The 23416-nt window shown below is 37.2% G+C and overlaps 2 protein-coding genes across 21 annotated transcripts in view; one reads left to right on the top strand and one right to left on the bottom strand.

The window, feature by feature from the left end:
• TANC1 (tetratricopeptide repeat, ankyrin repeat and coiled-coil containing 1) overlaps nucleotides 1-4994 on the top strand; it is a 218548-nt gene extending 213554 nt beyond the window's left edge. For all 16 annotated transcript variants that reach the window (XM_019727214.3, XM_088794246.1, XM_088794245.1 and 13 more), the window contains 3 exons: nucleotides 74-220; nucleotides 1135-1235; nucleotides 1894-4994. In XM_019727214.3, coding sequence (XP_019582773.3) covers nucleotides 74-220; nucleotides 1135-1235; nucleotides 1894-3328 — 1683 coding nt within the window. In that variant the 3' untranslated portion in view covers nucleotides 3329-4994. The remainder of the gene's footprint in view (nucleotides 1-73; nucleotides 221-1134; nucleotides 1236-1893) is intronic.
• A 2287-nt stretch (nucleotides 4995-7281) lies between these two features.
• The window catches only part of BAZ2B (bromodomain adjacent to zinc finger domain 2B), a 311801-nt gene continuing 295666 nt past the window's right edge, over nucleotides 7282-23416 (bottom strand). For all 5 annotated transcript variants that reach the window (XM_088794244.1, XM_088794241.1, XM_088794242.1 and 2 more), the window contains one exon: nucleotides 7282-7718. In XM_088794244.1, coding sequence (XP_088650370.1) covers nucleotides 7561-7718 — 158 coding nt within the window. In that variant the 3' untranslated portion in view covers nucleotides 7282-7560. The remainder of the gene's footprint in view (nucleotides 7719-23416) is intronic.

Here is a 23416-nt window from a genome sequence, read left to right on the forward strand (position 1 = left end):
ATCTTCAGGATGTGGGAGCTTATTCATCTTGGAGTTTCTGGTAAGGGGTAAATGTCTGATTTTGGGATCCTAGAAAGGGAAGATGAAAGAGGCAGCCCAGAGGTACCAGTATGCCTTACGGAAGTTTCCTCGAGAAGGATTTGGAGAGGACATGCGACCATTCAATGAACTGAGAGTTTCCCTCTATCTCAATTTGTCTCGCTGCCGAAGAAAAACAAATGTAAGCTGTGCTCCCTTATTCCAATCCTTTAGCAGTAGAATGTTTCCACAGTGGTGAAGGCCCTTCCATAGACCAAATCACAGGACCTCCAATCCAATTTGTGTGCACATGTCTGTGCACCTGGCATCCAGGAAGCTGCTTCTCTTGGACAATCATCATTTTGATCCCTGTCACTACCCACCTCTCAAGATGCTGAGAGAATGCACTTGGGTATAGGTTCCTCTGCTTCAATGAGAAGCAAATGCAAACCGCCCCTCCACCCCATCCCAGCTGTGTATTGCCAACATCGTCACGAGTGGCCCATCCCCAGATTCAAAAGGAAAGGGCATGGGATAGAGTTCAACTCCAGTATGTGATAATCTACCTAGTGCTTATTCTGTTTGCTTAGACCCTTTGCCAGTAACTGTTTAATTTGTAATAAATAGTATCTAACCTCATAGTTAATTTGTAACGAGTAGCTAGATTTGTTTCAGTACTTCTTTCTTTCAGCTTTTTTTTTTTTCCCTTCACCTCTGACCACCAAGTCTATTGACCTGCCCGCTTCTCTGCCCATATATTCCGCCTTCCTCCCTGTCAGAGGATGAAGCATGTGTGCCCTCTCTGAAGCTGGTCCTCCACTGGGTGCCATCTGCTCTAGCCTTTTGGTGCACTGCTTCTCCCACTGCCTTCCTCTCTCTCTCCTGAATCATCGATTCTTGCTTCTCTATGGATTCTTCTCTTAAGAATATTAATAAGCGTTAACTAGCTCCTAACTTGAAAACAAAACCAAAAAAATAAACTTACCTTGCCTTTCACCTCTCTCTTGTTATAGCCTAATTCTCTGCTAACCTTTAGAGCAAACCTCCTATTTAAAAGTTGCCTGTGTTCACGTTTCAGTACTTCTTTTGACTCATGTATTTAAATATTGTCACCAGGACTTTGGCATGGCAGAAGAATTTGCCTCCAAGGCTCTCGAATTGAAACCAAGGTCTTATGAAGCCTTTTATGCCAGGGCAAGAGCGAAGAGAAATAGCAGGTACTGTCTGGGGTTGGATATATGACTAGAGAGCTTTTTCTTGTGCTTCTGTGGTATTAAAGCTGCTGGGTGACTTTGGGATTTCTGATTCTAAGCCTCTCATCCCGTTTAAGACTAAATTGGTAGCTTCCAAGAGGCACAGGAGCGGATATTGTTAGCAATGGCAAAACAGGCATTTTCTCCTGACATCTCATTAACTATTCCACCACAGCTAACACTTAACTACAACATAAAATTCCTAGATTAGTCCATATTATTGGTGAAAGTGCCAGCTAGAGACAATAAGAGGAAGTGGTGGGGACGAGGGGAGGAGTCAAATAAGATTTTTAAGATAGAGGTGGGCATGGTGAGACGGGAGGGCAAAGAGAACTGCAAGAGGATTCTGACACCCACTGATTTATGCCTGTTCTCACTCCCAGCCCAGTGGTCTTTATAGAGATATCAGGCCCTGAAGCTGCGCAGATCTGGGTTTAGAATTCAGCACGCCCCCTCAGCTGAGGAACTCTAAGCTAGTTAGTGGGTCCTGTCTACCAGAGTGAGTGTTCAAAATTCACTCAGCTACCTTCTCTTTCCTTTGAGTAGAGCTATTTTATGAATAGTTACATTCAGAGCATGTGCTTCCATGGCTTGTAATTGTATCTTCTCTTTCACTATAAAGGCAGTTTGTGGCCGCTCTGGCTGACTTGCGCGAAGCTGTGAAACTCTGTCCCACCAACCAGGAAATCAAGAGGCTCCTGGCCCGAGTAGAGGAGGAATGCAAACAGCTCCAGCGGAGCCAACAGCACAAACAGCAGTGCCCACCCCCAGCCCCACCCAATGACTCAGATAACGAAGAGGACGCCCCGACCCCTGGATTAAATGACCACTTTCGTCTTGAGGAGGCTGAAGAAGAAGAAACTTCTCCACCGGAAGAATCCATTCCCCTGACTCCCAGGTCCCAGCCACCCTCGGCCGTCCCCTCTGCGTATATCCGAAACCTTCAAGAAGGGTTACAGTCCAAAATGAGACCAGTCTCACCACAGAACAGGCCAGGAATCCCCAAGCCCCTGAGGGAGCCTGGAGCGCAGCCAGGGTTGGTTATGCAGCCCACCAAGCAGGCGCAGATAGTGAAAACCAGCCAACATCTGGGTTTCGGACAGGCTGGCGTGAGAAACGGTAGCACAAAAATTCAGGTCTCTTCTCCGAATCCTCCCCCAAGTCCCATGCTGGGCAGAATCTCTGGAACTCCTGCTGGCGGCAGAAGCCAGCATTCAGAGGGAACAGGCGCTTTCACGGTGGGGGCAGGTTCTGGCCGTTTTGGGGATCGCGCAGGCCCCAGCCACAGTGCCCAGCTGCAGCACGCGGAGAGTGGCGCTGCATATCCTTTACCAAGCAAGATCAAAACCGCAGAGAGGCTTCTGTCTCACGCCTCCGTGGCCGTGGATGTCGCCCCTCTCAGCCAAGGTGGGCCAGTGAGCTGCAGCGACTTGCGGCACCCATCTTCCCTGACCAGCTCAGGCTCCTCTGGTTCTCCTTCGAGCAGCATAAAGATGTCAAGCTCAACCAGTAGTTTGGCTTCAAGCAGCAGTTTTTCAGATGGCTTCAAGAGCCAAGGGCCAGATGCTCGGGTTAAAGATAAGGCTGTTACCCAGGTGCAGAGTGGCACCGCTGAGCACAGACCACGCAATACTCCGTTCATGGGCATCATGGATAAGACCGCGCGGTTCCAACAGCAGAGCAATCCTCCAAGCCGCGCCTGGCAGTGTCAGGTCCCAGAGGGGCTGCTGACAAACACAGCTTCCGCCGCGGGCCTGCAGCCCTCGAACTCGGAGAAGCCCTCCCTCAAACAAGCAGCAGGATATAACAGCCAAGCCAAAACCTGCTCTGTTTCTACTCTGGGTGGAAGTGCCCACAATGGGGCACAGGTGAAGGAGCTAGAAGACAGGAAGTGCCAAGTCCCAGCCCACTGTCAAGACACCAGGATCACTAAGACTGTTTCTCATCTGTATCAAGAAGGTATCTCTAAACAGCAGCCTCATATCAGTAACGAAGCCCACAGGAGTCACCTTCCTTCAGCAAAACCAAAGCGATCCTTCATAGAGTCAAATGTGTGAGCCTTCCAAGCGACCCATTTGTAGACTTTGGGAAACTGTGTGTTGGCTCCTGCTGGTCACATGATGGTTTTTTGTTTTTTTGTTTTTTTTAATGAGAAAAATTATTTTTAACCATATACTTTTTTTCTTTTTTCCTTGGGGATGGATCGGCTACCATTGATTTTATTTTAAATGTGGGAGAAAATTTCTTTGATAAATAGCCAGAAGTCACCATAAATAACAATGCTACCCAGAATCCCAAACTACAATTAGTTCTGCCCGTTAAGTTACAAATTGAAGATAGCCAAGAAGAGATTAACTCATGCTTTTCTCCTATGAAGTTTTTATCACTTTTCTCCTAGCCTTTGCCATGTGGTAAAATAATATTTCATAGAGAATATAAATGTCTCGTGATAGGTTTAACTCATGACATATCCAGATGATCTATTCTGAAAAAGATGGAATTTTCAAGTTACAGTTCCATTGAGTCAAATCCATATATATATAAGACCTAAGTGATTTCTAGCTGAATATAAGTGTGACTATAAATATTCTATAGCTGATTTTTTTCTTTAATGAAAATTACAAGAACATCCAAGTATTGTTCCCTTGATAGCAGTTCCCTGAAGAGGATTAAGCACTTATTTCCATGTTATGGTTCTCATTAAACACATTTTTATAGCACCTTTTTGGAACTATATTCCCACTTCAAGGTGTGTTAATATTTGGAAACAGTATTAAGCCATTTGGAATCATGATTGGAGGTCATGTTGGATTTGGGCTAAAATACTAAGAATATAGCATTCTTGGTGACACATAAATTAGCTCTCTACTTGTTCCGAAACTGCTTTTTAACAATGATAGCATTCCTGGAACAAACCTCCCAAGGTCCTTTCAGGACAATATTTAATTTGGATACTTAAGGTCTGGTCGGTTGGTTGCTTTTGTTTTATTATACATTCATTGCTTTGTAGTCACATGTTGTACATAGTAAATAGCCAAGTTGTATTCAGACTTGTAAATATAACTATTTCAAGTAGTTAACCTTTAAAAAAAAAAAGTCATATATCTGCATGTTCTTTGTAAGCTTCATCCATGCTGGTTATTGCACTGAACGGTATATTATTATGGCATGTTAACAGTGTACCAGTAACGGCACTTTATCTCATTTATATGAACACCTTTGAGGTGCTACTTAAGTCCAAACTGATGTATTATTAATTTGTAAAGATAAGGTACAGGAATGAACCTTAGTTTAAAGGTATTTTTATATGAAAATGGTGTGCTTTTGAAGGATGTTCAAATGCTAGTTTGAGAGAGGTGGGAGTGTGTTTGTTTTATATGTTGGGGTGTGAAATTTATTTTCTAGAATTGGAGAGGAGGAAGTTCTATATTTACAGAATGTTTTAAAAAAATGAATAGTTGTAATGAAGTTCCTGTGAACATTGTTATGGTTTTGTACGAATAGGAATCTTCGGTGTCATTCTCCAACATTTGTTCCTGTTGTATTTTGTACAGCTTTACCATTTTTTATAGGCTTCTCATGAGTTCTGCTATAACTACTATGCTTATTTATTGTTTATTGTTGTTTTCTTTAATAATTGTGAAAGTCTTACTCTTTTGTTATGTAGTTTGTTTCTGCACAACTACTGTACTTTTCCATATGGAATAAAGACTATTAATAGAATTTGTTTTGCATTAAATGAAACCATGGTTAAGTAGAGAATATCCTGATGAAAACTATCAGCCTCGCTTTAATCCTGAGTGATTTTGTTACTTTAAATAGTGAAAAGCCTATTTTTACAGAACAACTACCAAACGCATATTTAATTTCATTTAATAATTTCAAAACAAGGGTGACAGCTTCTAGAAATCCCAGAATTTTCAGGGGTCAAAATTAGTCTTTTTGCCCGAAATAGGAAGAAAGCACGAAGAAGAGCATTCTCTACTTTTCTTACCTGTTCCACAAATCTTGGTGTGTGTTTTTACTGGCAACAGGATGTCTTTAACTCTCAAACATTATGGCAACACACTGAACACTGTGTTAATACGAAAGTTGGATCACCAGCGCATTTATATTCTCTTTCAGTTTAAAGTGTGTATTTGTCTTACTAGCCATGTATTTCAGTTTCAAAGTAGTGTGGATGAGCGTGAACATTGTGTTGTACTGCCATAAAATCCGGACTTGGAATTCCCTGATCCTGCTGCAGGTTCTTGTCTGGTTATTGCTATTACTAGCAAGGCGAAGTAAGTATTTTAAGTCCTTCTTTAAAGGTATGTATTTAAAGATTAAAAACAGTAAACTGGATGGGAGAGAAAAAGAGTTCTTTGCTAAGAGATAATTCTTGTTGGCTGACTTCCAGGGAAGACGCTAGTGTATTAGTAGCATGTTATGCATTCAATTATGATTTTGATATGTTCTTAGTCAAGTTATTTGGTTCAGTCACCCCAGAAAAAAGCAGTCTCCTTGGGAAGCTCCTCGTCTGTCCTGAGGACTGAGCAGTGGACAGGTGAGTACTGTTCCCAGGTAGTCCTGAGGGGACGCTCGGGCCTGGGGAGTGCAACAGAGGGTCTGTGTGCCGTCCCTTCCTATGGGTGGTTTTGGATTTGGTTTTGTTTGTTTCTTTGTGTGTGTGTGTGTGTGTGTGGAGGAGGAGTTGTTGGCTTTGGTTTATTTGTGTACAAAAACAGAAGTACTTCACTTTGGTAATTATTGGCATCTTAGTTTTCAGCCAATTTAACAAACTATCTTGGTGAAACAAAAATCACCTTCTTTAACATGTTTTTAAAAAATAACCAATCTGTTACTGTTTTTCTACAAATAACTTTGATTTTTAGTAATTTTTATGTCAAAACCAGCCAGCCTCTTTTGGAAAGTAAGTCTATTACTTTATCCAAACAATATATTGGGTCAAATGGTGGACTCTATCAACTGAAAAAAACCAAACTCTTGCTAGAATTACGTTAGCAACCCTTCTCTATAGGATATGATAGAAAAACACCTTCGAGAACATGTTCCCAACCATTTTTTGTCCTCATAAGTAAGAAGGCGAGAAGCATGTGTAGTATGGGGGAAAAAAAATACTCTTCTAGAATCAGATTTTGAATTCTAGCTATAACACAGAAGGAAATAAAATTCAGTAATACATTAGGATGACAGAAATTGTACCAAGCAGCAATTATAAAGAAAAGGCATTTGGAGATTTCTGTGGTAGCTGGGCTTTCCACCTTTCTGTGAACATACAGCGTATCAGCTACAAGTTTATAAAATATAGGAAAAGTCTGACTAAATATATAAGGTAATTACATTGCTTTTCTCCTTTTATTTGAGAGATTCGAAATTTTTGAACAACCACAATGACGATCTGGCAGATAAGCACACTGAATCTGGGTCCCTGCCTGCACTTACTGTTTAGTTGTAATAAGCAGTCCCCCTAATGGCTTCCATTCTGGTCAACAACTGATGACAGGTATGTGAAGTCAATACAACCTCAACTTCCTGAACTTGAATTTTCTTCTAAGTGAATACTTTTCAGGGCGTTGTATTAAATATCAGACTATTGTGTAAAAATCTGTAGTCACCCTAGCTTAGAATATTATGTGAGAAATTTATGAATTCTACATCCTAAAGAAAAAAGGCTAATTTGCCACTTCATATTTTTCAGCAAAGTCAGTTTAATGTATTCGTGACAATTTATTCCATTTAACTTGTATCTAGGTTTTGGACAATGAAGAAAAATATTACCACCTTGAAAATTTAGAATCCAACAGAATTGCTCATTAAAGATGTCAGTTATTTTCTTAATTTAGTCATAAACCTACAATTAATTTGCTACAAATTCTCTTTAGAAGGATTCTGAAGAGTTATCAAATGAATGGCTTCTTAACTAGGATTTAAAAATCTGTTCTAGGTTCCGATCTTCGATTGTAATGGGATATGACATATCTAACAAGAATAAATATGAGCATTGCAATTTCAAGTCAAAGCAAAATTTTATTTCTCTACAGGTTACGATTTTTTTTTCACTAGTACAAAACGGCTTTTAGAGTAAAAATGGAAAAGAAGTTAGATGTGTTATGTAGCCATATTTTGAAGAATGAAAATAGACAGTAAATAGCTTTTATAGATAACTAAGAAGTTTACCTTTATCCTTCTGTTTTGCTTTTAATAATGTCTGATTAGTATTTACCTTTAAATCATTCAAATGAGATCACTGAAAAAACATAAATAACACAATATAATATAAACAGTTTTATTTTTGTTGTGTCTCTAGCCATCGATTGATGGCCATTTTCAGAGTCCTATTTGGTGTAAGTACCACTGAAGGAAGAACAAGATTTGTCATGGGACTTGTACGTTTCTTTTTGCTTATCCAGTTTTCCATTGCTTCCTTTTCATATGAATAACCATCTAAACAAAAACAAAAACACACAGAAATTATTTCCAGTGTAGGAAAGAGAAGTTAGGATTAAAATAAGTTGGGTATAAAAACTCCATTGCTAACACCTTTATCGTGATTTAAATGGTATTCTTGTGTTCTACCATGACTCCCTAAATATTTCTTCCACAACACCCTAAATTCTACCATTTAAGATGCATATTAAGATTGCACAGGTTACCTTGAACTGTGTCAATATTTTACTACTTTTTGAACACTACAACTGAAAAAGAACCCTGTCAAAAATTCAGATGTAGCAGAAAGAAAGAAAGAAAAAGAGCCAGGTAGAGTGGTACTGAAGCTACATTAGAGCTGTTAGCTATGTGTGTAAATTAATGTGGCTAAAGATGAGAGACAAGAGCCTTAGGAATAACACAGCAAAACTTTCCGAAACATTGAAAAGTCAGGAGAACAGATACTGAGCGATTTACAGAACTCATCCTACTAAGGACCTGACAGTAAAGGGATTTATGATGCAAAAACAAAACAAAACATGGACTAAAGTTTTTAATACCATGTACACCATGTTCTTGCAAAATTCGTTTACCTTTGCACATATACAGATTGGAGTTTTTGCTTCACTACACCTTTTAATTCTGGTAGCTCTTTCTCTTAAACTGAAAATCTTAGTTCCTAATTACATGTATACATCAACCTATTTGCTTTGATCTACAATGCATACAACTGTTTCAAACTAGCAATGCCAATCTATTAGTAAGCAATACTGTGTTTGGAAATCACTTGAAAAAATTCTTGTTTGATTACGTTACCAACTTGACATACAATTTGGTCTATTTGCTTCCCTTTTTATCTTCCCAATTTTTAGAGATTGGTTTAGTTTTCATGATTTATTTTAACTTTGTAAAACTTCTAAGTGGTTTCAAAACTTCTAAGTGGTTTCAAAGTAAAAACTATAAAACAAGGTACGTTCAGAGGAGTCTATTCTATCTCTGTTCAACTCATGTTCCCTCCCTTCCCTTATAGATAACCCTGTATATTTATCCTACACACACAGTACATACACATTCTTACATAAAAGCTAGCATACTATTTTGTATCTGGTTGGTTTGTTTTTTACTTAGCTATACCTCATTTGCCCCCACAGTACTCCACTGTATGGAGGTATTGGTGGACATATGGGTTGTTTCTAATCTTTGCCTTCTACAAATAATGCTGCAATGAACAGTCTTACCATTTTTGTGGGGGAGATTCCAGAAGTAGAACTGCATCAAAGAGTAAACGTATATTATTGTGCTATATATGCTAATACTTCCATAGGAATTCCACCATTTTTTTTTTTATTCTTACTAACAATGTTGAGAATTCCTTTTCCCCAAAACCTCACCAAGAGAATATGTTGTCAAACTGGATTTTTACCAGTCTCTCGTAAGTCTCAGGTGCACAACATAATGATTTGATACATACACACAGGGTGCCAGAAAAATGTATAGATTTTAAGAAAGGAAAACTGTATTTAAATTGTAATACTCAATTTATATCAATAACTAAAGATGGATACAAGTCACGTTTGACTTCTATAATCACAAGAGGTGCTCAAAGTGGTTACCATCACATGCAGACACTTCTGATTACGGCGAACTACTGCTTGAGCAGCGTTGACCAAAGTGTCCACTTGTGTACATTTTTTGGCACCCCTGGTTTATTGCTAAATGATCACATAGGTCAAGTGAACATTCATCACCATACATCATTACAAATTTTTCCTTTTTTCTTGTGATGAGAAAAATTTTAAGACCTACTTTCTTAGCAACTTTCTAATACACAACACAGTATTATTAACTCTAGTCACCATGCTGTACATTACATCCCCAGAACATACTAAATTTTATAACTGGAAGTTTGTACCTTTTGACTATCTTGACCAATTTCACCCACTGCTCCACCTCCGCCCCCACTTTGGTCAGCCATCAATCTGTTCTCTAGATCTCTGAGTTCAGTGTTTTGTTTTAGATTCCACATATAAGTGAGATCGGACGGCATTTGTCTTTCTTTGACTTATTTTACTTAGCACAATGTGTTCAAGGTCCATCCATGATATTACAAATGTCAGGATTTCCTTCTTTTACACACACACACACACACACACACACACACACATTTTCCTTATCCATTCATCCATTGATAGACACCTGGCTTGTTTACATGCCTTCCTTGGCTATTGTAAATAATGTTGCAGTAAATGTGGGAGTGCAGATATCTTTTTGAGTTAGTGATTTTGCTTCCTTCAGATAATTACCCAGAAGTAGAATTGCTAGATCATATGACAACTCTATTTTTAATTTTTTGAGGAACCTCCGTACAGTTTTCTATAGTGGCTGCACCAATTTACATTCCCACCAATGGTGCATGAGGGTTCCCTTTTCTCCAAACCTTGCCAACACTTCTTTTTGATAGCCATTTCTGACAGGTGTGAAGCGGTATCTCGTTGTGGTTTTGATTGGCATTTCCCTGATTAGTGATGTTGAGCATCTTTTCATGTACCTGTTGGCCATCTGTGTGTCTTTGGAAAAACATCTATTCAGGTCCTCGGTCCATTTTTTAATCAGATTATTGGGAGGGCAGGTTTTTGTTGTTGTTATTGTTTGGTGTTTTTTGTTGTTTTTTTTGCTATTGAGTGGGATGAGTTCTTTATATATTTTAGATATTAAGCTTTATCAAATATATATTATTTGCAAACATTTTCTCCATTCGGTAGGTTGCTGGTTTTTTGTTGTTGTTGTTGGTTTCCTTTGCTGTGCAGCAGCTTTTTAGTCTGATGTTGTCTGGCTTGTTTATTTTTGTTTTGCTGCCTTTAAAAAGTCATCACCAAGACCAATGTCAGGAAGCCTCCTACCTATGTTTTCTTGTAGGAGTTTTATGGTTTCAAGTCTTGAATCCAATTTGGGTTGACTTTTGTGTATAGTGTAAGAAAGTGATCCAGTTTCATTCTTTTCCATGTGGTTGTCTAGTTTTCCCAGTAGCATTTATTGAAGAGACTGTCTTTCCCCCATTGTATATTCCTAGTTCTCTTGTTGTAAATTAATGGATCTTATATGTGTGATTTTATTTCTGGGCTCTCTATTCTGTTCCATTAGTCGATGTGTCTGTTTTTATGCCAATATCATATTATTTTGATTACTATGGCTTTGTAATAAAATTTGAGATCAGGAATCATAATACCTCCAGCTGTGTTCTTTCTTAAAATTATCTTGGCTATTTGGGTCTTTTGTAGTTCCATACAAATTTTAGAATTGTTCTATTTCTGTAAAAGATGCCATTGGAATTTTGATAGGGATTGCACTGAATCTGTAGATCACTTTGGGTAGTATGAACAGCTTAATATTATTTCTTATCCATGAGCACAGACTATCTTGCCATTTATTTGTGTCTTCCTCAATTTCATTCCCGAATGTCTCACAGTTTTCCAAGTACAGGTCTTTCACCTCCTGGGTTAAATTGATTCCTAGGTGTTTCATTTTCCTTGATGCAACTGTAAATGGGATTGTTTTCTTAATTTCTTTTTCTGATAATTCATTATGGATGTATAAAAAATGCAACTGATTTCTGAATGTTAATTTTCTATCCTGCTACTTTACTGAATATGTTTATTGTAACAGTTTTTTGGTGGAATCTTTAGTGTTCTGTATATATAGTATCATGTTATCTGCAAATAATGACATTTTTACTCCTTCCTTCCTTTCCAGTTTGGATGCCTTTTATTTCTTGTCTAATTGCTCTGGATAGGACTTCCAATACTATGCTGAATAAAAGTGGAGAGAGTAGGCATCCTGGGTCATGTTCCTGATCTTAAAGGAAAAGCTTTCAGCTTTTCACCATTGAGTACTATGTTAGCTGTGGGCTTGTCATATATGCCCTTTATTATGTTGAGGTATGTTCCCTCTCATATCCTCTTTGTTGAGAGTTTTAATCATAAGCAGATGTTTGAGTTTTGTCAAATGCTTTTTTTATACATATCTATTGAGATAATCCTATGGTTTTTACCCTTCATTTTGTTAACGTGGTGTATCACGTGGATTTACGAGAGCCATCCTTGCCTGCCTGGAATAAATCCCACTTGATCATGGTATAATATTCTTTTAATGCATTGAATTTGGTTTGCTAATATTTTGAAGATTTTTTTTCTGTGTTCATCAGGGACAAGGTCTGTATTTTTCTTGTAGTGTCCTTGTTTGGTTTTGTTATCTGGGTAATGCTGGCCTTCAGTTTGAAAAGAATTCTAATTCTTCATTAAATGTCTGATTTATTTTTATATATATGGAATATTACTACATCAACGTTTTACTTCTTTTGGATTTTGATTCCAGATTAGGAAGTGTCTCTATTTCCAGGTTATCAAAGAATTACCTACATTGTCTTCTGGGACTTGTAAAGTTACATTTTTTTATGTTCATATCTCTGGTTCACTTGGAATTAATTTAGATGTACAATATAAGTGATGAAGCTAGTTTTATCCTTTTCCATATGGCTATTTAGTTGTCAGAATACCTACCACTTGTTTAAATTAATTTCCCACTGATTTAAAATTCTGTTTTCATCATTCACTGTATTTCCAAACACACTTGGATCAATTTCGGCTTTTTAAAGATTATTTGCCATTGGTCTGTCTAGTCATATGCCAGTCCCACATTGTGCTATTTATAGAGGCTTTATAACTTTGCTTTATTTTCTAGGTTATTTGTTGGGTGTTCTTTCCAATGGAACCTAATAATCACCGTCTGAATCTCTAGAAAGAAACCTAATAGTCTTCCTATTTGTTCCCAGTATACTTTACAATGAGGGATGTTTTATAGCTTTCTTCATGTCTGGTAAACTTTGCATACTTATGTCTAGGGATTTGCTTTTGTTATTGTAAATTAAGTCATCCTGTATACCTTTTAAAAGCTTTTTGTTCTCTCTCAGGCTATTTATTCCTCTTCAAGTTGCTAAATGCCGATAAGCTCTATTAGCTATTGTCTCAACTCCAAAGCCATCCATAATGCTGAGAGGCACGCTAGGGCCAGGATACTACACACCACATTTCTGCTCTGCCAGCTGGCTCCTTGTTAAATCCTGGCATAAGATTATCTAAAGGCAGACAAAATCAGGGTGAAGGCTGCTCCTAGTGTGTGTGGGGTCATGGCTTTCATCTGACAGGGGGAGCTGGTTACACTCTCCAGATTTATTGGTGTGCTTCACCATCTGCACTGCCCAAATTTCTTATCCTTCCCCCTTTAGAGAAACTAGCACCAGCTGGGTAGCTCCTCCTTCTTAGAGGCCTGGTTCTAAGAGACCAGGTGAGGCTCTGATAACCTCAGCTTCTTCCCTGAGTCCCAGAGATGGTAGATGCTTTCTGCAGATACTCTGTTACTACCTTTTTCTTGAGCTATCGTCACATGCCATAAAGTCCACCATTCTAAGCATACAATTCAGTGGTTCTTAGTATAATTCACACAGTTATAAAACCATCACCACTAACTTCAAAACATTTTCATCATCCATTAAAAACACCTTGTACCATTAGCAGTCACTCTTCCCTACCCTGGCAACCACTAATCTATTTTGAATCTATATGGATTTGCCTATTCTGGACATTTCCTATAAACAGAATCACACAACAGGTAGCCTTTTGGCTTCTTTCACTTAGCATAATAATGTTTCTGAGGTTCATCCATGTACCATATATTTGTTCCCTTTTATGGCTGATTAACATTCCATTTTATTTACCCATTCATCCACAGATGGGACATTTTGGTTATTTCTACTTTTTGGCTGTTATCAATAAGGCTGCTATGAACATTTGCAAGGGTATGTACAACTTTTAATGTTAAATTCTGATATATATCAGAAATTCATATATATATCAGAATTTAACATTAAAAGTTGTACATACCCTTGCAAATGTTCATAGCAGCCTTATTGATCAGTTTCTGGATCACATGGTAACTAACTTTTTTAGGAACTGCCGAACTGTTTTCAACAGCAGCTACACCATTCTCCCTTCCCACCAGCGATAGTTTTGCACATCCTTAGCAGCACAAGTGATTTCCCATCTTTTTTATTCTAGTCATCCTAATGGATGGATATGAAGTGGTATCTCATTGTGGTTTTGATTTTTCATTTCCGTAATGATATTGAACATCTTTCTAGTGCTTATTGGCCATTTGTGAATTTTCTATGGAGAAAGGTCTATTCAAATCCTTTGCCTATTTTTTAATTTGGTTATTTGTCTTACTGTTGAGTTGTAAGACCAGTTTGAGTAGGTAAATAGACAGCAGATCCTCGAATAACATCATTCATTTCGACATCCTTTAGTTATAATGTTGATGAGATGGCACAGGAACTTAACTCTTGTGTATGTTAATTAACCTATGGTAAAAAATTGGTTTTGTTATGTCATTTTGTTTAAAGTCACAGAACCTACCAATCTATGTTGAGGTACTCAATTTTTTATAAAAAGCCGAGCATGATGAACCTCAGTCTCATAGGGTGCCACCACACTGGCTTATTACCGATAGATGTGCATGTTAGTATCACTGAACTATTGTGAGTTCAGTGACAGCTAATTCATTTGCCACTAGGCTAGATAAATCTGCCAATGGCATGTTTTTAATCTTCCAGGTGAGAAGGGCCCACTTTTGTTGTTAATTTCTTAGTAATAGTCCATTGCAGTGACAATACTGTTTGTGCTATTTCTGGTGGTGGTGTTTACATATGGTTATGAATGTCTTCTGTGTTCAAAAAGATGTATTTTCTATTTGGGATTGAGAGGTATGATCAAAGCTATTACTGTGCTGTCTTTCTCCCACATCACCTGTAGCTTCTGCGTCATGAGTTGTTGCTGTGTTTGGGACTGTACAGCTAGCGATGGTTGGCTTCAGCATTACATAGTATCCTCCTCTTGTTAAGTTTGGGGGTCTTAATTCTACTTTTGCAGACACGTATGTAACCCCTTCTTTATTTTTAGTTGCAATTGTCTCATTTTTGCCTATCCTTTTCTTTCTAAGCTTTCTGTATCCTTGTTTTAGGTTGGATTGCACTTTGTTAGCTAATCTCAAATATTTTGTCTCTTTAGGATCATCAATATGTTTGGTAATAACAGTTCTAGCGTTCTTTTTTATATTTTTATAAATCGCATCATAGGATTTCACGATAGTAGGAGCTGGTTTCATCAATTTTGATGCTTAGGGAAGTTTGTATTGATCTACTGGTTACCTTTCCACTAATATATTTTTAAAGAATATTATTAGTATACATTGGTTCCTCACTATAAATATATAACTAATACATCCAATTAGGCTAGTATTTTTCTCTCCCTCAGCATCTAAATTTCAAATAGGCTTTTACTCAGTTAATAATCAGCTTATTCAATTTTCCATATCCTCTCCCTTTTTAAGAGGTGTATTATATCTACATTGTTAAAGCATATTGCCATCATATAGTACTTTGTTACCTTTAATTGAATTCCCTTAAGTAAGTGAATAATGTTTCCTTGCCTACTTATGAGTCTCAGTTTCTTGGGTGGTAGAAGTGAATAAAATGCTAAATCATTCTATGGTACAGGTTATCTTCTGTAGGAAAGTCAGTTACACTGGCCAGTTAAACACCCTAGGTTTAATATCAGCTTTCCATGGTATTGTGAAATAGTGATTCTTTGAAATAATCAACAGTTTTCTACGGATGACAGAGAAAGCAGGACTTCTGAGTGGATCTTATTATAAGGTTTGAAAGTGTTCTACCAAAGTTCATCCCAAAAGCAGCAAGAGGGAGTATCAGAGATTCAAAGCAAAAAACACTTTCCCAGACCTACATCCACACAGAGCCTCTCATGCATGAAAGCAATGAAACATTACTGTAATCAAACAATCGCAGCTGACAATATTGATACTCCTGCTCTTTTTTAAAGCAACTAGAGTTAGTTTATTTGAAATCAAACCTGTGTTACCTGGGGAAAAACTGACAATTTTTAAAGAAATAATATTGAACGTAATGTACACTATATAAGTTTGCTTGTTTTCACTACCTTTTAAAATTTTCACCCAAACAGTACCATTAAGACCTGTACCTGATAGTTCTAGGGAGTAAATATTCCGTAAGCTCCAGTCACAAAATTTTATTTCAAAAATCAGTTCAATACTTAGATGATACCAAAATAATAATAGCTATTATTTTTAAGGTACCCCAAAATTTCTTGCTACAGGTTTAAATGGCTTCACCCTAGTGAAAAGTCTTAGCTCAAAGAAAAACCTGACTTCGCCCACTGCTGCCCACCTGTGGTCCTGGGAAATGGACAAAGCAAATCCAACACCTTTCTAGGGCCCTCTTCCCACACTGGAATTCAACAGAAGATGAGCACACAAAGTAACACAGCCCGACAACAAAGAGGATGATTAGCGTCCTACAAACTAGTACAACCTGTGAGTATTTCTAAAATAATGAAAACAATATACTGTAAAAATATTAAATACCCATACAGCTAATTGTATATCATTAGACTGACCCAGAGCACTGTTAACTTATATTAATCCATCTAATCTGCACAACATTATGAAGAAATTGATGCATGGCCTAAATGACTTTCCAAGGTCACACAAGTAGGGGGTGACAGAGCTGGAGTATAAACCCAAGCAGCCTGGCTGCAGAGTCTATGCTCTTCAGTCACTGAAATTTAGAAGACAACCTCAGAGAGAAGGTTGAATAGGTTAATACAATCAGAATAGATGGCTGGTAGGTACGTCTGAGAAAATTACCTAGAGAGTCGTAAGAGATGAGGTATATAGAACGAGAATGGCTTAAGATTTTCCAGAACTGATAAAAGGCATGAAGTTTCATTCAAGAAGCACTATGAGAGAAAAATGCATAGCAAAGAAAAAACAAACAAAATATCAGAATTAAACTGACATTACACTTGCAACAATGGAAGCCAGAGGGTATGTTCTTACTACATAATTAAGGTAAAACACTGAAATTTTTAAGAGAAAAAGCAGAGTGGTTAGGGAGGGTTTATTAGGTTTTCACAATTCCGAAGTGATGAATTAAGTGTGAACACTGATTTTTCTAAAAAGATGTATAAATGAATTAACATTTAAATGTTCAGTATAGACCTGAAAGGAATAAAGGACAAGAACAGATGAAATGCCTCACTAGTGGTCATTTCTACTCCTCACCCCACGCCCCACATTAACATTTAGTTTTCCTGTAATTCTCATCAAAATGTCAAGATTTCCTTTTGTTGCATAACAAAATTATTCTAATATTTAAATAGGCAAAAATTGGACAAGCCAATTTTTAACTATGTTCCTTTCATTATTCTTTTTAAAACAAAATTTAAACTATAACTGCTTACCTAGCTGTGTAAATAAGTGTACCTGTATATACTATGAGCATTTTTTTCTATAGAGTTATTTGGAGAACAATGTCTATCAACAGAGTAAGAGTTAATTTACAGCACAACATACTATGAAACATTGTCCTGTATTGGAGAGTGACGTAGTTCTGAATACGTACTGACAGGGAATCCTACGTGATACATTAAAGTAAAATAAACATTTTTCCAAAGTATGTGTCATACCCCATTCGTTATAGGACAAATTATTAATGGGTAGAAAAATATCTGGAAAGATACACCCGAGTACAGAAGGTTCTCATTTTCAAAATATAGTTTGTTTTTCACCAAGCACATGCTGCTTTCATAATTTAAAAGGATAGATGAATAAAAATACTGTAAGAATGCTGAGATACAGGCAGAAACAGGCTTTGGAAATTTTTCTGAGGCAGTTAATTCAATAGATATAAAGTACAATGCCTTTCAAAACAACAGGGGGAAAAAGCCAAAACAGACACATGATCAATTCAGAAAAATTCAAGAAAGGGGAAAAGGGAACTAGAAGAAAGGAAAATAAATTGTGAACATATGCTGGCAGGAATTATCCCAAATGTATCAATCACAATATAAAGAAATCGGTTCAATTCTATTAAAGATGAAGACTTGAGTATTTTTCAAAAATTAATTCAACTGTATGTTTTCCACAGGGAACACCTCTGAAACGAAATACCACAAAGAAAGGCTAAAAATAAATGGATAGTGACACTTCTGGGATTATGCAAAGCGAAAAAACCTGGTCCCAAAAGGTTATTTACTGCATGATTCCATTCATGTAGTACTTTTGAAATGACAAACTGTATAAATAGAGGACATTATGGATGGAAGTGGAAAGAGAACAGACAGGTGAGGGATGTAGTTATAGAAAGGCAACAGAAGGCATCCTCGTGGGTCCGAACTGTTCTGTCTTGACTAGCGGTGGGTACTCAAACCTCCAAAAGGGACAAAACTGTGTAGAACTTAACGCACACATGTAAAACTGGGGAACTCTAAATAAGGTTTGTCGCTTTCATCAGTGTTGCCAGTGGGGGAACTGGGCAAAGTGTACAGGATATACTCTTAGAACTGCATATGAACCTACAACTGCTTCAATAAAAGTAATACAATTTAAAATAAATGGGTGATACCACAAAGGTTAAAATGAAAGACACACTAAATGTTAATAAGCCTATGGAGCAACTATTAACTATTAGGTTGGTGCAAAAATAATTGCAGTTTAAAAGGTTAAATTGCAAAAAACGCACTTACTTTTGCACCAACCTAACAGAATTTTCATACACTCACTGCTGGTGAAAGTATAAACGGATTCAACCACTCTTAGTAACCGTATATCTATGCCTAGGAATACACCCAATAAAAATGCACATGTATGGTTCACCAAAACTCATGAATAAAGGCTCAGGGCAACACTGTTACTAATAGCCAAAAATGACCATCAGCAGAATGGAGAAATAAATCATAGTATACTCACACATAAAAATTAACAGATTACTGCTTTGTGCAACAACATGGATGAATCACACACACGATGCTTAATGAAAGAAGTTAGACCCAAAAGATACTTTGATTCACTTTAGATAAAGTTTAATAAAAATGTGCTTATGATTAATCTATAATGTTAAAAGGATATTGATTACCCTTGGTGAAACTGTTTATTATGTGAAAATTCAAGATGTACACTTACGTTTATTTTAGGAAAAGACTGAAAGAAATAAAGTATGCAGCTATAAACAAAAATAAAGCAAGAGAGCCAAGGTTAAAATGAGACAAAATTAAATGATGGCAACATTAAATGATGCCAACAAGAATATTTTGAGGTGATAAAAAAATGCAAACCACTAAGAAGAAAGAACACAAATGTAATTTGATAAACTCACCTATTAAAAGCTAGATTTGAATTCATAAAAGTCTGGTTAAAAACTCTCCTACAAAGAGAACTCTACACCTAGATAATTTCACTGATAAGTTTTGTCAAACATTTAAGGAAAAAAAATAATAGCAACACTACATAGACTTAAAATATGCAGGAGAGGAGCACTTAACTAATTCATTTTGTGAGGCCAGAATTACCCTCATATCATGTCAGACAGACATTACAAGAAAACCACAGCTAATATCCCTCATGAACACAGATACAAAAATATTACAGATATTAACACATCAAAGCCAGCAATACATAGTAAAGAGGATAATTGAAAACCCAAACACTCCACAAAAAATCTTATAACAGATTCAACCAACTTGCAGGATACAAAATCAACATACAAAAATCATTTGTGGTTCTATACACTAACAATGAAGAGTTTAAAGAGGAAATTAAGGAAATTCCACTTATAAATAGCATCACAAAGAATTAAATACTTAGGTAAATAAACTTAAGCAAGGAGAAAGATTGTACACTGAAAACTGAAACACTGCTGAAAGAAATTAAGATACAAATAAAAGTAAGGACATCTTGTGTTCACAGATTGGAAAACTTAACTGTTGAAATTCTCATACTATCCAAAGCAGTCACAGGGGCATTGAAATCCTTATCAAAATCCCAGTGATGTTTTTTGCAGGAACAGAAAAACCCATCCTAAAATTCATATGGATTCGCAAGGGATCCTGAAAAGCCAAAACAAAGCTGAACAATTCACACTTACTGATTTCAAAGTTACTACAAATTGATAATAATCAAAACAATTTGGTACTGGCATAAATATAGGCCAACCATAGAGAGAGTCCAGAAATAAACACTCACATGTTAATCAAATGTTTTCAACAAGGTGCCAAGACCATTCAATGAAGGAAAGAACACTCTTCAACAAATAGGGCTGGGAAAACTGGATATCCACATAAAAAGAATGAAGTTAGACCCTTACCTTATTCCATATACAAAAATTAAATGGATCAAAGTCCTAAATGTAGAAATTAAAACTCTTAGAAGGAAACATAGGGGGAATGTTTCATGACATTGGGTTTTGTAATATATTGAATATGACATCAAAAGTACAGGCAATACAAGAAAAAACAGGTACTGGACTTCATCAAAATTAAAAACTTGTGTATCACAGGACTGAGTGAAAAAAAGGCAACCCATACATCTGACAAGGGATTGAAGTCCAGATGATACAAAGAGCTCCTATAACTCAACAATAAAGAACACCAGTCTGAAACATGGGCGGAGGAATTTAATAGATTATTTTTCCAAAAATATACAAAATGGCCAATAAGCTCATAAGATGCTCCACACCTAATCATTAGAGAAATGCCAATCAAAACCGCAATAGCACCTCACATGCATTAAGATAGCTATCAAGGAAAAAAACAAACAAGTATTGGTAAGGATATAGAAAAAGTGGAACCCTTTGTGCATTGCCAGTGGGGATGTAAAATGGAACAGTTGCTATGAAAAATGGTATGGTGAGTCCTCAAAATATTAAATGCAGAATTACTATATGACCTAACAATTCCACTTCTGGGTATATACCCAAAAGAACTGAAAGCATGGACTTGAGCAGACACTTGTACATGTTCATAGCAGCATTACTCACAATAGCCAAAAGGGGCAAATAATCTAAATGTCCATGGTTGGATGAGTGGAGAAACTAACATACAGTGCAATATTATTCAGCCTTAAAAAGGAAAGAAATTCTGACACATGCTACAATGTAGATGAACCTTGAAGCCAAACACAAAATGACAAACACGGCATGATTCCACATACAGGGTAGCTACAGCACTCAAATTCAGAGAGACAGAAAGTAGACTGGTGGTTACCAGTGGCTTGCAGAAGGGGAAAATGGCAGCTGTTATTTAATGGGTATAGAGTTTCCATTTTGGAAAAGAGTTCTGGAGGTGGAGAGTGGTGAAGCTGCACAACATTGTGAATGTATTTAATACCATGGCACTGCACACTTGAAAATTGTTAAAATTATTGATTTTATATGTATTAATACCATATACAAAAAAATCAATGAATGTAATTGTGGCAGGCAGAATAATGACCCCAGAAATACGTCCACATCCTAATCCTGGAACTTGTGAATATGTTACATGGCTAAAGGGAATTAAAGTGGCAAAGGAATGATGGTTGCTAATCAGCTGATTTTAAGACAGGAAGTCATCCTAGATTATCCAGCGCAGCCCGATATAATCTCATGAGTTCTTAAAAGCAGAGGAGAAAAGCAGGAAAGTGGGTCAAAGACATGCAATGTGATGCAAAGAGATACAACCCACTGTTGCTGGGTTTGAAAGATGGAGAAAGAAGGCCACAAGCCAAGGAACGTGACAGCCTCTGAAAGCCAGTGGATTTGTTTCCTATTGCTTCTATATCAAATTACCACAAACACAGTAACTTAAAACAACACAACTTATTATCCTACATTTCTGCAGATCAGACTATGACATCAGTTTCACTGGCCTAAAACCAAGGTGTTGGCAGGGTGGTGTTCCCTCTGAAGGCGTTAGGGGAGAGTCTTTTCTTGCCTTTTTCAGCTTCTAGAGGCCTGAATTCCTTGGCTCACAGTCCTGCATCACTCCAGTCTTTGCTCTGTTGTCACATCTCCATCTGTGGCTGACTCTCCTACCTCCCTCTTTCACTTACAAGTATCCTTGTAATTACATTGGGTCCATCCAGATAATGCAAGAGAAATCTCCCCATCCCAGATCCTTAATCACATCCTAGATTAGCAAAGCTGCTCTTCACCATGTAATTATGATAACATTCACAGGCACTGGGGCCTAGGGCACGGACATCTTTGAGAAGCCATCATTTCATCTACCAGAGCTGGGAACAGCCCTCAGCGTACAGCCAGCAAAAAGACAGGGGCGTCAGTCCTACAATCATAAGGAACTGAATTCTACCAACAACCCAAAGGAGCAGGAAAAGGAGTCTCCCGAGAGCCTCCAGAAGGGAACAGAACCTGCCAACACCGTGCCTTTAGCCTGTGAGACCATATTGGACTTCTCACCTACAGAAATTTTCTTCTAAGCCACTAATTTTGTGGTGATTTGTTAGGGCAGCAACAGAAAACTACATAATCTGTCATGTTATAGGCTAAAGGAGAAAAATGTTATTTCAAAGGACAAGCATTTTAAAACTTCTCGGCAACTTGTGATAGAAAGGAACTTCTTTAACTTGATAGAGGGCAGCTAATATCATACTTAATGGTGAAAGACTGAATGCTTCCCCCTAAGAGCAGGTAAAAGAACATCTACTCTCACCATTTCTTTTCAACACTGTACTGCAAATTCTTGGCCAGTGTAATGAAAAACAGGAAAAGAGAAGAGTGGGGGAAAGGACGCAACAACAACAACAACAACAAAAAAATCTAATTTTAAAAATGGGCACAGCACTTGAATACGCATTTCTCCAAAGATGATATACAAATAGTCAATAAGCATATGAGAAGATGCTCAACCTCACTAATCATTAGGAAAATGCAAATTAAAAACTACAATGAAATATCACCTCACACCCATAAAGATGGTCACTATAAAAAAAAATAGAAAATAACAAGTGCTGGTGAAGATGTAGAAAAACTGGAGCCTTGTGCACTGTTGGAATGTAAAGTGGGGCTGCCCCTACGGAAAACAGTATGGCAGGTCCTCAAAAGTTTAAAAATAGAATTACTATGTGATCCAGCAATTCTACTTCCGGGTATACATCCAAAAGAATTGAAACCATGATCTCAAAGAGATATCTGCACACCCATATTCATAGCAGCATTATTAACAATAGCAAAAATGTGGAAGCAACCCAAGGGTCCATCAATGGGTAAATGGATAAATAAAATGTGGCACATACATATATACAATGGACTATTATAAAACATTTAAAAAGAAGGAAATTCTGCCATTTGCAACTACCTGGATGAACCTTGGGGATGATGGTAAATTCTGTTGTTTTACACACACACACACACACACACACACACACACACACACACACAGACACACCCTGGATACGTTTTTCTGTAGAAACTGAGAAAGTGATTCTAAAATCTATATGGAAATATGCTAAGGACAAGAACAGCTAAACAGTTTTGAAAAAGAACTAAGATGACTTATACTAACGTGTTTCCCGAAAATACGACCTCGCCAGACAATCAGCTCTAATGCATCTTTTGGAGCAAAAATTAATATAAGACCCGGTCTTATTTTACTATAAGACTGGGTATAATAATAATAATATGTAATATGATATATAATACCTGGTCTTATATTAATTTCTGCTCCAAAAGACACATTAGAGCTGACAGTCTGGCTGGGTCTTATTTTCGGGGAAACACGATACCTGATTATAAG

The sequence above is a fragment of the Rhinolophus sinicus genome, chromosome 17 (genome assembly GCF_057876585.1).
Source record: "Rhinolophus sinicus isolate RSI-liver-muscle chromosome 17, RSI-T2T, whole genome shotgun sequence".
Classification (NCBI taxonomy): Eukaryota; Metazoa; Chordata; class Mammalia; order Chiroptera; family Rhinolophidae; genus Rhinolophus; species Rhinolophus sinicus.